The sequence below is a fragment of the Carcharhinus amblyrhynchos genome, chromosome 5 (assembly GCF_965287045.1).
Source record: "Carcharhinus amblyrhynchos chromosome 5, sCarAmb.v2.hapA, whole genome shotgun sequence".
Classification (NCBI taxonomy): domain Eukaryota; kingdom Metazoa; phylum Chordata; class Chondrichthyes; order Carcharhiniformes; family Carcharhinidae; genus Carcharhinus; species Carcharhinus amblyrhynchos.
Window position 1 is genome coordinate 70,492,754 of NC_137328.1, and position 12,615 is coordinate 70,505,368.

At 34.9% G+C, this 12,615-nt stretch overlaps 1 protein-coding gene across 2 annotated transcripts in view; it reads right to left on the reverse strand.

Annotated features, from left to right (window-relative positions):
• Positions 1-452: 452 nt before the first annotated feature.
• The window catches only part of dmxl1 (Dmx like 1), a 193,217-nt gene continuing 181,054 nt past the window's right edge, over positions 453-12,615 (reverse strand). For both annotated transcript variants that reach the window (XM_080188967.1, XM_080188966.1), the window contains 6 exons: positions 11,360-11,487; positions 8,872-8,955; positions 8,669-8,760; positions 7,248-7,300; positions 4,947-5,164; positions 453-3,166 (listed from right to left, as the gene is read on the reverse strand). In XM_080188967.1, the coding sequence (XP_080045093.1) occupies positions 2,933-3,166; positions 4,947-5,164; positions 7,248-7,300; positions 8,669-8,760; positions 8,872-8,955; positions 11,360-11,487 (809 nt within the window). In that variant the 3' untranslated portion in view covers positions 453-2,932. The remainder of the gene's footprint in view (positions 3,167-4,946; positions 5,165-7,247; positions 7,301-8,668; positions 8,761-8,871; positions 8,956-11,359; positions 11,488-12,615) is intronic.

Genomic DNA, 12,615 nt, shown 5'->3' on the forward strand with positions numbered 1-12,615 from the left:
CAATTATTTGTGTTAAATACAACATGATTGACATAATTTTGTTTGAAGAAAATTCAGTACAGACAGCCTCTGATAATAACCAGAAGCTGAGCACCAGTAATTTTTAACTTGGGATTACATATTTCTTCTTCATTACGATTCAAAGCTTAAGGCTAATTTTTACTTTTAGATGCTGAGTCCCAAAACTCTGGGTAATTTAGGAGTCACTGATAATGATTAAGTTGTGCAATATTTTCTTTGAAATTAATTATTACAGCTTATTCCATACAAGTAGGAAAGAGGAAAAAGTTTTTTCATATATAATCAATAGCATTTCATAAATTTTGCTCTATAATAAAATTAATATATTTTATTGCACAATTAAAATGACCAAAAATTTAATTCTTCTGTACTCTTTGTTTGTTATACTCTTACCTATTAAATAAACAAACTCTGTTAATTGACAGATAAAATTAAGTTTCATCAATAAATGTTTTAATTGTATTGAAACGTTTCAAAGCAAAGACAGAATATCCTGAGTATATAACAAATAAACAAAAATGCAACCCTGAATAAGTCCTTTATATATAAGATTAATGTAAATGCTTACATGTTGGGCCTACTTACTACGACATTCGCAAAGCAAGAATTCATATAATTAATGAAATTAATAGATACATAAAACTGTGATCAATTAAGATTACATGTGCACCTGACTTCATGCTTAAGTCTTATACTTCATACACACGCTGTGACAAAAGCCAACTAAGTATTAAAAAGTGAATCCATTACAAAAACATAGGATTTTATTCCTCTCTGCTAAGCAATACACAAAATTTGTTTGTTTTATACCCAGGTTATCAACACCCATAAAACAATGTGCTGCCATTCACAATAAGTGAACTGTTATGATCTTTAAATATAAATGATTATTCCCAATATTGAGCGTGCATGAAATAATAGTAAATATATATTTTTAACAAAGCAGTTTAACTATTCCTGTTTTTGGTGGAATATAAGGAAGATTGCCAACTGCACAAGGTTCATATTGTACTGCTGTATACTTTTACATCTGGACCTTGTAATGAAATAGCTGCTGTTTAACTAACATGGTGCTAGTGCAATTCATTAATCCTAACAGAAAACACCACTTTGGTTGGCCTAAAAAGATGGGTGCTCACCTTTCTTTTATAAAAGTAAACTGACTTACACAAAAATGACCAGTTAAAAAGTGAACTAGTGACGTTATGAATTTAATAGGTAGTCAGGTAAAAGGTTTAGCTCAGTATTTTCCAATGTACTGAATATCTGATTTCAGACAGCTTGATCAATATAAGCTGGCAAGGGCAGATATTCCTTGTGTGGAGCAGGAATGAAAATAAGATAGAATGACCAAGTAATTATAGTTCGACTTCTATACATGTCTTTTCAGCTGACACACAAAGGTGAAGGTGAAGGTGAAGGTAAAGTCAAGGATAAAACTGTTCGCATTGTTGTTATTAGTATGTGGCATAAGGTGGGAAGCATCCAAAAAGCATTAAATTTTTTTTTAAATCAGAAGTGTAGAAATGTTGCTTTTGTTCTAGAACAGGAATGCTGATCACAGTGAATCGTAACATATGCAAAGATAAATATTGAAAGCTGAAGTTAAGGACATTGGCTCAAAATTTATCTTAAGTGATTATTCTTCCGCACGCCATAAAAATGATAATCAATTATCAGTTTGTAAATATGCAAGTTTTACTTCAACTTTACTTGTTTACAGAAAAGAAAGCTCCAACCAGTAGTCTGGTTTTGGCTTATTTTCCATCAAGTATTGCATCTAAACATTTGACCATATAAATATAAATTTTTTTTAATTGAACAACTCTGTATATTAATTTTTTTCCATTGTAGGATATTTCTTAAGATAAATGTTCAATGTAGATGTACTGCCTTACTGCAGCAGAAGTTTTCTAAGCTTTTGCTAACAGAACTCACAATAGAGTTTAAACTACATAGTTTAGGTCAAAAAATGATTTAAAGCAATTTTCTTTCATACCAAAACATTGCAACATGGACTTTAGGATGCAGCTGTGTGTCCATGATTCCACACATCATGGATTACTAATCTTGGTAAATTCAGATATTGAGTAATCTTGGCTCAACTGCAATACACCCATTATTGAACTACAAAGTGGCACTGGCAGTAGGCTGCTTGCTGTCCCCTATGGCTGTGTACTCTTGCACACAAGAGATAAGTAATTTAGATATTGTCTCAATGGAAGAACGATTTAAACTTCAGTGGATCTCATTTACAGCTATAACTCAAGACAAGGGATTTCTCTTTTTTTTTTACATTTTTACCTTCTATTTTATTGTAAAATGCTGTGCAAGTTTCTTTCAAATTCTCCCTTGCCACAAACTCCTGGAACACTCGCTACGTTCTCCTGTTTGAAGATTTTATGCAAAAAAAAATTTATAGCTTGTATTTCAGGGGCTCCCTAAGGCAAAAAAAAAACAAGGAATGGTCACAGTTCAAATGATAACATTATCATATACAAATTCTTAATATAAGCATAAAAAAGATAATTATTGTATCTTATATTATTTGATTCTCTTTAAAGCGCTGTACATTTTGACACTTCAAAAAATACCGGCAACCTGTATCAACAAAGAAAAGCCTTTTTTTTTTAGCAGCAACACATTTTACCTTATTGTACAATAAAATTACTTCATTCTTACGTTTTGACACATTTAGATTCAATAATTCCTAGTTTCAATTAACAAAATTCATAAGCTTACAATATTCTTAAGGCTTCAGTGCATTAAGAATTAAAATGAAAAAGAAGTCTCCACTTCAACTCATCACACATCGTTATGTGGCACCAATGTTCTCTATACACTTAATACGCAAAGTATTTTAGTACAACTGAATTCAAGTTGAGGAGCGATGTTGATGATGATATCATTATCATAGTATAAATCGAACATCATTTTGCCAGATATCTAATTTCCCACTCCCTGTGCTAAAACGGTCTGGCAGGATCCTCATCTTCATTGTTCCATCAGCTCCACAAGAGAACATGTGATTTGCTGGACCAGTCTCTATTTGCATGACACCTGTTCCTATGTTTCTGAAGAGTGACTGTCGAGCATGCTCATTTGAGAATGTGTGAATCAGGTTGTAAGTAGACAAACTCCAAACCTAAAAGTAAAAGCAAGTCAATGTGAATGGAGTACAGTTTAAAAAGTTTATTGCAAGCAAAGTTCAAAGTTTTCTAATCCTCTCCATTTATCAAATATAAAGATATTCCTTTAACCTCCTAGAGTCATGCACTAAATGAAGCTGACTGTGGTGCTCCAAGACTGCTACCTCAAATTTTCTGCCAATGGTCTCTTAGCTGGTAAAAGGTCGTCAGTGACTGTTTTTATTAATTCAATTCATTGTGGAGGCATGCTTGGCTTTTGCTTAGCACCCTGTTCAAAGCAACAAGGCTGAAACTAGAACTCAACATGATAGGGATTGTGGATGCTAACTCTCAGCTCAGTGGAATTTCATCAAAAGTACATATTCCTTCCTAACACTATGACTATCATTGCAATTTTGCCCCAAGGCATTTTTAAATCTAAATATTACTTTATCAAAGTAACTATTTCAGAAGACAAAATGGCCAAGTGCTGAAATTAGTATTAATATACAATGGTGAAAAGGTTATTTTAATATTTTTGAGACTATTGTGTTGGTTTGGGGAAATTAAGCTGGGGATTGAGTGTCTAGAGAATTGAGAACATCACAGTGGTTAGGTGTAAAAGCAGGCATTTGAAGTGAAGATGACCAAGTTGCGTTATGCTACAATTAATACAAAATGGGTAAAAATTTAAGTGAAGAGATAAGAAAGGTTTGTTTGTGTTTAGCTATTAATCTTCCAAAGGAACTTAAAGGTTTTACAACTTAAATAATCATAAGTGAAATTGGGAAAGGTTATCAAGTTTTAGTTGATCGAAGAGTAAGGACAATAGAGAACATGAAACATCTTTATATTTTGAAGACAGTTAAGTTCAGACAGATGCCTGACCCAGAAGTAAGTTTTTTGTTTGAAGATTTCCACACAGGATTGAAAGGAAAGCCCTATGAAATGCCTGCCCTATAGCAACAGTGGGTTGTTGCTTGGGGCAAGAATGCTAGAATTTTATACATTAAAGCACTAGAAGGAGTGTGTATTTGAGAGTCTAACCAAGTAAAAAAAAAATTTAATGTAAATGTTTAAGACTAATTTTAACTGTGTAAATGTAATCCTGTATGTTTGTTTTCTTCTTTTTTACTAATACATGTTTTAATTGAAAATCTTCAAAATTATTATTGGAATTTTTGTCTCCTGACTTTAGCACACATATCTTTTTGTTAAGAAAATACAAATTAAAAACCATTGTGATAGCTTGCCAAGTTTCCCTTTGGGGTTTGGTTGGTAAGACACGTGCCATCTGCAATATCATAACAGGATTGCAAAAAGGAAATACCTGTCATATGGAAGAAGCCAATACGACAAGTTAATAATTGTGCATATATTACAATGAATATTGGGTCAGTAGGGCTTTAACACAAAGGAAATGGGACTTTTGAAGACGAAAACATTAAATTCAGAGAAAAGCAAGACAGATTTTGTGACCTTCGAATTTTATGAATGGATAATAGATGATCAAATCATCGATCCATAATATGGAACAAGCTTCATGTCCGCAATAATCTTCCATAAAATGCAGCATTTGGTTAGATGCTGCCCCAAACAAGGTTACGGGTACTGACATATTTTCAGTTCTTCTCTGGTAAATGTTTTAATACTTTAAAATGGCTAAACTTTGCTGGGAAAAAATACTTCTAGTTAAAATACTGCCTGCTGGCTCAATATACTTAGGTTTATTTAGGATTATAAAAAATGTCAACAATATGTTAAGTTGACAAAAGATATTTTATACAACATTTATACCTTCATATTACCCTCGGCAGACCCAGTAATGAAGTATTCCTCTGTTGGATCCACAGCAATTGCTTTGATAGGTGAATCATGAGACTGAAATGTTTGACGCAGTAGTCTCTGACGTAAGTCAAATATACAAATGTAACCTTTTCTCCCACCAGATAACAAAAGTTGCTGCTTTGATGCATATGCCAACACGGTGGCTCCACTGTCATGACAGGTGAAAGCTGGAAAGGAAAAAACTATATGTTGAAGCAGTTGCCTTGTTTTATGGATAATCTGGAAGTCCTGTAACTTTCCAGAGAATATCACCTAGTTGCACTGTTTGTGTATCCCTGCGGTTAAAAACTCCTCAAAACAGACTGCACCAAAGTGTTTTGTTTTACAGATCAACTGATTCACTGGAAATCGAGCACAATTTATTTCTGCAATGCAAGAGGCTATCAGCTTTTTTTTAAAAGAAGCCATGAATAGCAAAATGAACTTTCTAATCAGCACCTGAGTGACATGAAGCAGACCACTTACAAGCACACATATGCAGACCACTGCTTTATCTTTACATGGTCTTAAGATATAATTGGAAGAATAACTCAACAACAGTGACTTGACAGTTGGATGTGTATTTCATCATGGACTATGAGCAATTGATACTGTCAAACCACATACTTAAAACAGTGATACTTTTTACTTGTTTGGGAACAGCAAAGAGCGAATTCCTTACCTCAGCTTGTCAGAAAGTGTCAGAAAAACAGAGCATATATAAACGCCACCCAGTTTTCATAAAGCTGCTTTGTAGTTGTGCAAGATCCATGCATGTGCCATTTGTTCCTAATGCACAAGTTTCATTCAGCTGGAGCAAAACCCCAAAATAAATTTACCATACTCATTAAAACCTGGGTTGGAATTTAAACATGTTTCTTGGCTGCTGGACTTGGTGAATTCAGCTGCAAATGCATAAGACATGCATGTTGCAAGCCAATTGTACTCGCACAGATTTTATGAAACACAAAGTAAAACAAAACTCCATATAAATTAAAATAAATTAATCATATTCTGAATTGAATCAAAATATACTTTTTCCATACAGGTGGGCAAAGTTTTTCAGATCATCCCAATTTAAGATAGACAAGTTTTAATGATACGAGATTTATTGCACAATTTAAACTGCACTTTGTGTGTGTGGTCTTTTCTTACATGTCCCCCATTAGCATTAGTAAACTCAAAAAATAGCAGCTGAATCAAAATAAAGTATCCCAATACTGCAAATACAATTCTGAAGTACAGAAATAAAATCCAGGAAAGAAGAAAAAAATAAATTTGTAGCACAAAAAAATTCTAATTAATACATGGCTGAGTTGATATTCAGTTGTGCCAGGCATAATCAAGTAAGTGTATAAATAATATTTTAAATCCAACCCTATACTGTGCACAAAGACCCATTCCTTCAATGCTTATTCTATAAAAAACAAATTCTATAAAACAGAAAAGTTATGCAGAGTTTAACTGATTTAAATGAGGTGCAGAATATATCTGATATCTGCTCTATTAACAACAGTAACTTGCAATTATAAAGCTCTTTTAAAGTAGTAAAACATCTCAAGCTGATTCAAAATATTATCAGCAAAATTTTACATTGAGCCAAATGATGAAATATTAAGGAAGAGACCAAAAACTTGGTCAAACAGATAAGTTGTATGGGCAGCATGGTGGCACAGTGATTAGCAACAGGGACCTATGTGGGCAGTTAACACCTTCTCCCCATGTCTGCATGCATTTCCTTTGGATGCCCTGGTTTCCCCCCTCAGTCTAAAAATGTATAGGTTAGGTGGATTGACCATGTTAAATTGCACCATAGCGCCCAAAGATGTGTCAGTTAGATGTCACAGGGATAGGGAAAAGAGACGTGCCTGGGCAAGACGTTCTTTCAAATTGTCAGTGCAGCTGATGGGCTGAATGTCCTCGTTCTGCACTGTTGGGATTCTATGGTTCTATTCTATGCAGTGTCCTAATGGGGGAAACAACAATGGAGTGGAGAAGAGGTTTAGAGAGAGAGATTTCCAGTGCACAGGCCTCAGCAGCTGAATGATCTTGGAGTAATTTTGATTTTGTTAAAAAAAATCTAAAATCTTGTTTGTTTCAGAAACTTTTAACCATATAAGCAATAACATGCATCATTTGCAAAAGGTCACTAATGAATATGCTTAAGTTAATTGATTTTCTTCAACTATTCTGTGACTTTTTTTTAATACTTATTGTCATATTATAAATGCTGTTATGAATTTGACATCACATATTTTCAATTAAACTCACCATGAACAAGGCTATTGGTTTGTGGCACAAGTGTATCCCAGAGGCAGATATTCCTAGAGGGGCAGAAAAAGCAATCATGATTAATATACATATGTATATGTATATCATATCTACATCCATAAGTTCATTTCCTTCTGTTCTTCAAAAAAAGTTGAATTGAAAGGCTTACATTCATATCTAGCTTTGTTAGCTGAGATGAATAAGACTTCCAGATCAGAAGATGTGGTGGGAAGATATGCTTAGTGGATGGGGTGCGGGGTTGCGGGGACATTTTGCTTATCAATTTATTTTGTTGCATACCTGCTCAAATCTGGCAGTTTCATTTGTTCAAGAATGCAGATACTTAACTTTTAAACTTGACCGCTTTCCAGTCTTTATTTATATAAATCTTTTAAGGATCTCTCTTAAACTTAAAGTTAACCTAGGAAATTGGGATAATATAGCATCTTAATGACTTACATAAGTTATATAAGTTTGAAATATAAATTTTTTTTGCAGCTTAAATCTGGACACTAATTACACCCAGCTTGATTGCTTCATCAGGTCTCTTGATCTGTACACAGTGGCCACTTAATAGTCACAATGTCTTTACCATTCGTAATACTGCATCTGCCATCTCTGGTCCTTGCCACAACTCTGCACTCCATCATCTATTCAATTTCCCTTCCTAAATGGGGCTGATTGAAAGTGATCACAAAATCGCTGACTCAAAAAATCCCAAGCTGAATTTCCTAATTTGTATACTCTTCTTTACAAAGAGTGTCTGCTTCTACCTTGGTGCCCGCTTCTGCTCCTGCTAGGATATTTAATGTTAGCAGGCTGTTTATTAATTAGCATCACCACAGCTAAGCCTGGCTCCAATACACAATTTGTACACATGCACTGTCAGTTAATACAGATGAGGAAAAAGAACTATTGCTGACAATTTTTCTTTCTGACCTCAATCATACAAGTAATTGGCTATCAAAATGGAGATTAGATTAAATTGACACATTTTGGTCTACTTGGCTCAGTAGAACTCACAGCAATTGCATAATTTGGGCTAAATATCTGAATTCATGCAAAGCATAGTTATGACACAATCTAAAACGGAAATTTGTTTTGAAAGGAAGCAAGATGCTAAGGACAAAATTGGTTGTGAAGTTTAGTGCAAAGCAAAAAAGAATTTATGAGATGACATTGCTTATTACATTTCGAAGTGCAAAAGGTAGTTCTGAAAGAGATCTGGTACTTATTCTCACATATAATCTACAATGTTTAGTTATGATTTAGTAACTTCCTTATGAAGGTTACGGAGATAACAAGTTCACACTTGTGCAAGGATGGATAATACCTTTGTGTGGTGTGTCATCAAAATATGTATAAAAGGACAAAACATCTTCAGTTACGCCCAGAAAAAAGCATTAATTTGTTCATTTTACCTGTTGTCACTGGACTGTCCTGCTGTTGCTATTAAGGTAGATGAACTAACAAAAACAAAATCATTTGCTGTTTTGTTATGGCACTGCCAAGTCTGAAAAATAAAACAGAATTTGAGTAATGAATGCGCAACATCGCAATAAGTTACAGATTTTTATTAACATATTGAATTTAAACATATAAAAGTCGTTAGTTATCAGCTCACCAGGTAAGGTTTTGGTGTAGCTCCTAAAGTAATTGGACTTGTTTGCCAAAAGCTCAGGAATCCATCTCCATCAACAATGCCAAACTGATAAAAAAAAGACAAAGTTACATACCTTATTCATTTAATGAAATTATACCATTTTGTATTTCTATTCCGGCTCATAAATGATAGTTTTTGCTTCTGAATGATCAATAGCACTGCAAAGACACAGCGAGGTTAAAAAAAAAAATCTGTTCTGGTGGTTACAATAGCTGTTGCATGAGGAATTTCCACAACCTGTATTTGTCACAGCAAGGGGCTCTAAGTTCACAGTTTTATTGACAGCTCAACAATCGTTATTAAAGGATTTAATGCCTTTGATGTGGGGTTATGAATAGGAGTTTCTTTTTTTTATATAAGGAATTAAACACTGGAGGAAATGTAAATGTTGGAGTGGGCTTTCATGATTGGAAGCATTTTTAGAATAATAGCGAGGACCGTAATGGATAATTAGCACTTTATTTAACTGCAACATGATTTCTGATGTCTGTCCATGGTAAACATTTGGTGAAATGAAACAGAGGATGAAAACGCAGGTTGGCATGGTTTAGCATTAAGTTGGCCTGGGGCCAATAAGTGGCCATCCAAGGTAATGAGTGAGGGGCATGTGTTGGCCTGGAGTTTATGAGGGACCATTGGGTGTGTTTGGGGCATGAATTGGCATGGATGAGTGTTAACATCCAGCTAGATATATAAATTTACCAAGTTTCCTCCATTGTCCAGCAATGACTTGAATTTAGAAAGAAATCTTAAGTGCTTCACTAAGGAAAAAGGAAAAACTTGACATCCGGCCAAAGGAGGAGTGGATAGAAAGGATGATCATAAATCTAGTTGCAAAGGTGAATTTTAAGCAAGGTTATAAGGGGATGGATGGCAGAATCAGGGAGGGAATTTGAGACAGTCAGACTTGTGCTGCTAAATGCATTACTTTGAATGGAGGGATGGATGCAAAAGAGAGATGGAATAGAAAATGTAAAGAATGTAGATTGCAGGATTAGAGAAGTAAGGTCACAAAGGACTGAGGTCACCTACAAATTTAAACACAAGTTAAGAATTTAATACATTGGAAAAATCAGGATTCTACACAGGTCACAAAAAAAGGGTGAAGTTCAGGATAGGTTAGTGGTAGAAATATAGAATCAGCCAAAATTTATACAATTTATAAAAGTTATAGAAACTGGGAGGAAAGCAATGCTGTAATTGAGTCTGGTGACTAGACAAAGGCCAGGAGTTCAGTGGAAGATGAATTGAATAGTGCCAGAGACAAATGGTGATTTGGAGATGAAGTAACCAATATACTAATATGGAAGTTCATCCCACAGTGGCAGATAACGTTGTCAAAGGTAGCATATAGATGAGAAAGATGTTAAGAATCAATGTTTAGGAGACTCATGATGCTACAGCAAGCGTGCTTAGAGAAGCAATTACTCAAGATCTCTGAATCTTGACAGTGCAGAAGGAGACCATTCGGTCCATAGAGCTTGTACCAACAACAATCACACCCAGGCCTCTAAATCTGTAATCCCATGTATTTATCCTGTTAGTGCCCCTGATACTAAGGGACAATTTAGCATGGCCAATCAATCTAACCCACAGGTCTTTGGAATGTGGGAGGAAACTGGAGCACCTGGAGGAAACCCACAGACACAGGGAGTATGGGCAAACTCCAGACAGACAGTGGCCTGAGGCTGCAATCGAATCCAGGTCCGTAGCGCTGAAGTAATAGTGTTAACCACTGTGTCACTATGCCACCCCACTGTGTCACCGTGCTTGACGCTCTGGGCACAATCTTATCTGCTGCAGTGAAGCCAGAGAATTTGAAGGCCAGCCAAATCTTTGTTCACTGCAGCAGGATAAGAAAATCTCACCAGCTTGAACGGTGGTAAGATTCCAGCCTCTAACTCTGTTTAGGTGGGTAAAAATAGACCTGAGGGCAGGTTTGACTTGATTAACAAGAGGAACGGGATAATGAAGAAAATCATAAGCATTGTTAGAATTGAGAGGGAAGGGACAGCAGAGACAGGTTTAACGTATTACAGACTAGTTGAATATACAATAATCCAATAGCTTTCATTGTTAATTTACACTTAAGAATGTTCACATTAACATGAATTTCAAATTTTATGACCCCTGGTTTGCTCATTAAGCACAAGCACAACTACACTACACTCCCAGATCCATCCTGGCACGTGGGGATTTAGGGCATCATTCAGGGAAGTATAATAGGATTTCTAAGCTTCCATAAAACACTATACACTTATTTAAGGAATGCATGATATTGTTACATGCCAAGTGCAAACTGTTTGACGCTCTAGCATAGTCATTCCTCATCTGTGAGATGACAAAATACAGAAAGATGTACACACATGTATGGATAGAAAAAAGCTCAAGGAACTTTAAACACATTTTGCTTCCTCTATCAATCAGCTCTCTTTCTCAGTTGGCATACCTTATTACCCTGGTGATTAAATCGTATTCTGGTTATCCTGGAATTGCCAGAAGGTCGAAAGCATGCTAGTTGCTGTGAGTGACCCCACTCAAACATTCGAACACTACCATCTTGAGCACCAGTTAGATCTAAACCATTGCAGAAATAACACTTTGTTAACTACTTGGCACAGACGAATATTTTCCCTACATTTTTAAGTTACAAAGGCAAAACACACTAAATGTCCTTTTCATAGTTAATATTTAGCTTTTCTTCATACATCTGTTTTTTCTAGAATATCAAGTGGGCAAGATATGTTCATTGCTGTAAAGAATGGATTTATCAAGCCTGGCTATATTGAGAACATTCCCTGTTGCTTTTGGTTTTGTTGATTCACAATCTCTTCAATTCAAAAAACAAATTGATTGAAGAATACCAATATAAATTACATTCATAGAAAATTATTTATCCTGCAATTAGCAATTGTACATGGTATGTGGAAACATTCAGATTATCAGATTTCATAGCATTAAAATTGTTATCTTGCCTTTAGTTCTTTTGTCAATTATCTTAAATTTGTCATCTCTGGTTAGCAACCCTACTGTCAATATAAGTTTTTTTTTACTCTATCAAAACTATTAATACATTTCAATACTTCTGTTATAGCTTCCCTCAATTTTCTCTGCTGAAAAAGTAATAAGCCCAGTTTTCTAGTCCCACATACTTGGTATCATTCTAATAAATCGCTTCTGCGCCTTCTTCCAAAAAGTTGATATATTTTGTGAAACATGGTACTTGGATTAAGCCCAACTAGTGTTGGATAAAGCTTTTACATAACTCCTTGCTTTTGTATGTTATATCCCTGTTTATAAAGTCAAGCATCCCACGTACTTTAACAATCTTCCCAACATTTGCCCTGCCACCTTCAAAATATTTATAGATCAAGAGAAACCAGAGTGTAGATTAGTAGACTTGCACAAGTTTAGAAATTGTATCATTTAGTTGATGTTGGCTCACCGAACCTTTTTTCTCCCAAAATACATCACTCTGCATTAAATGGCATGATCTGTTTCACTGCCTGTTACACTTGAGTTTTACATTATTTACCAACTTTGAAAATATAACCTCTATATCCAACTCCATGATGAAGCATATCAAACCACAAAAATGAATTTAACAAAATTTGACTAGGTTCCCAGTACATAAATAGAGCAACACCGCTTCATCGAGGTTGTTTTGTTGCGCCATGCCACATTTTGTCAAATAATTGGAATACT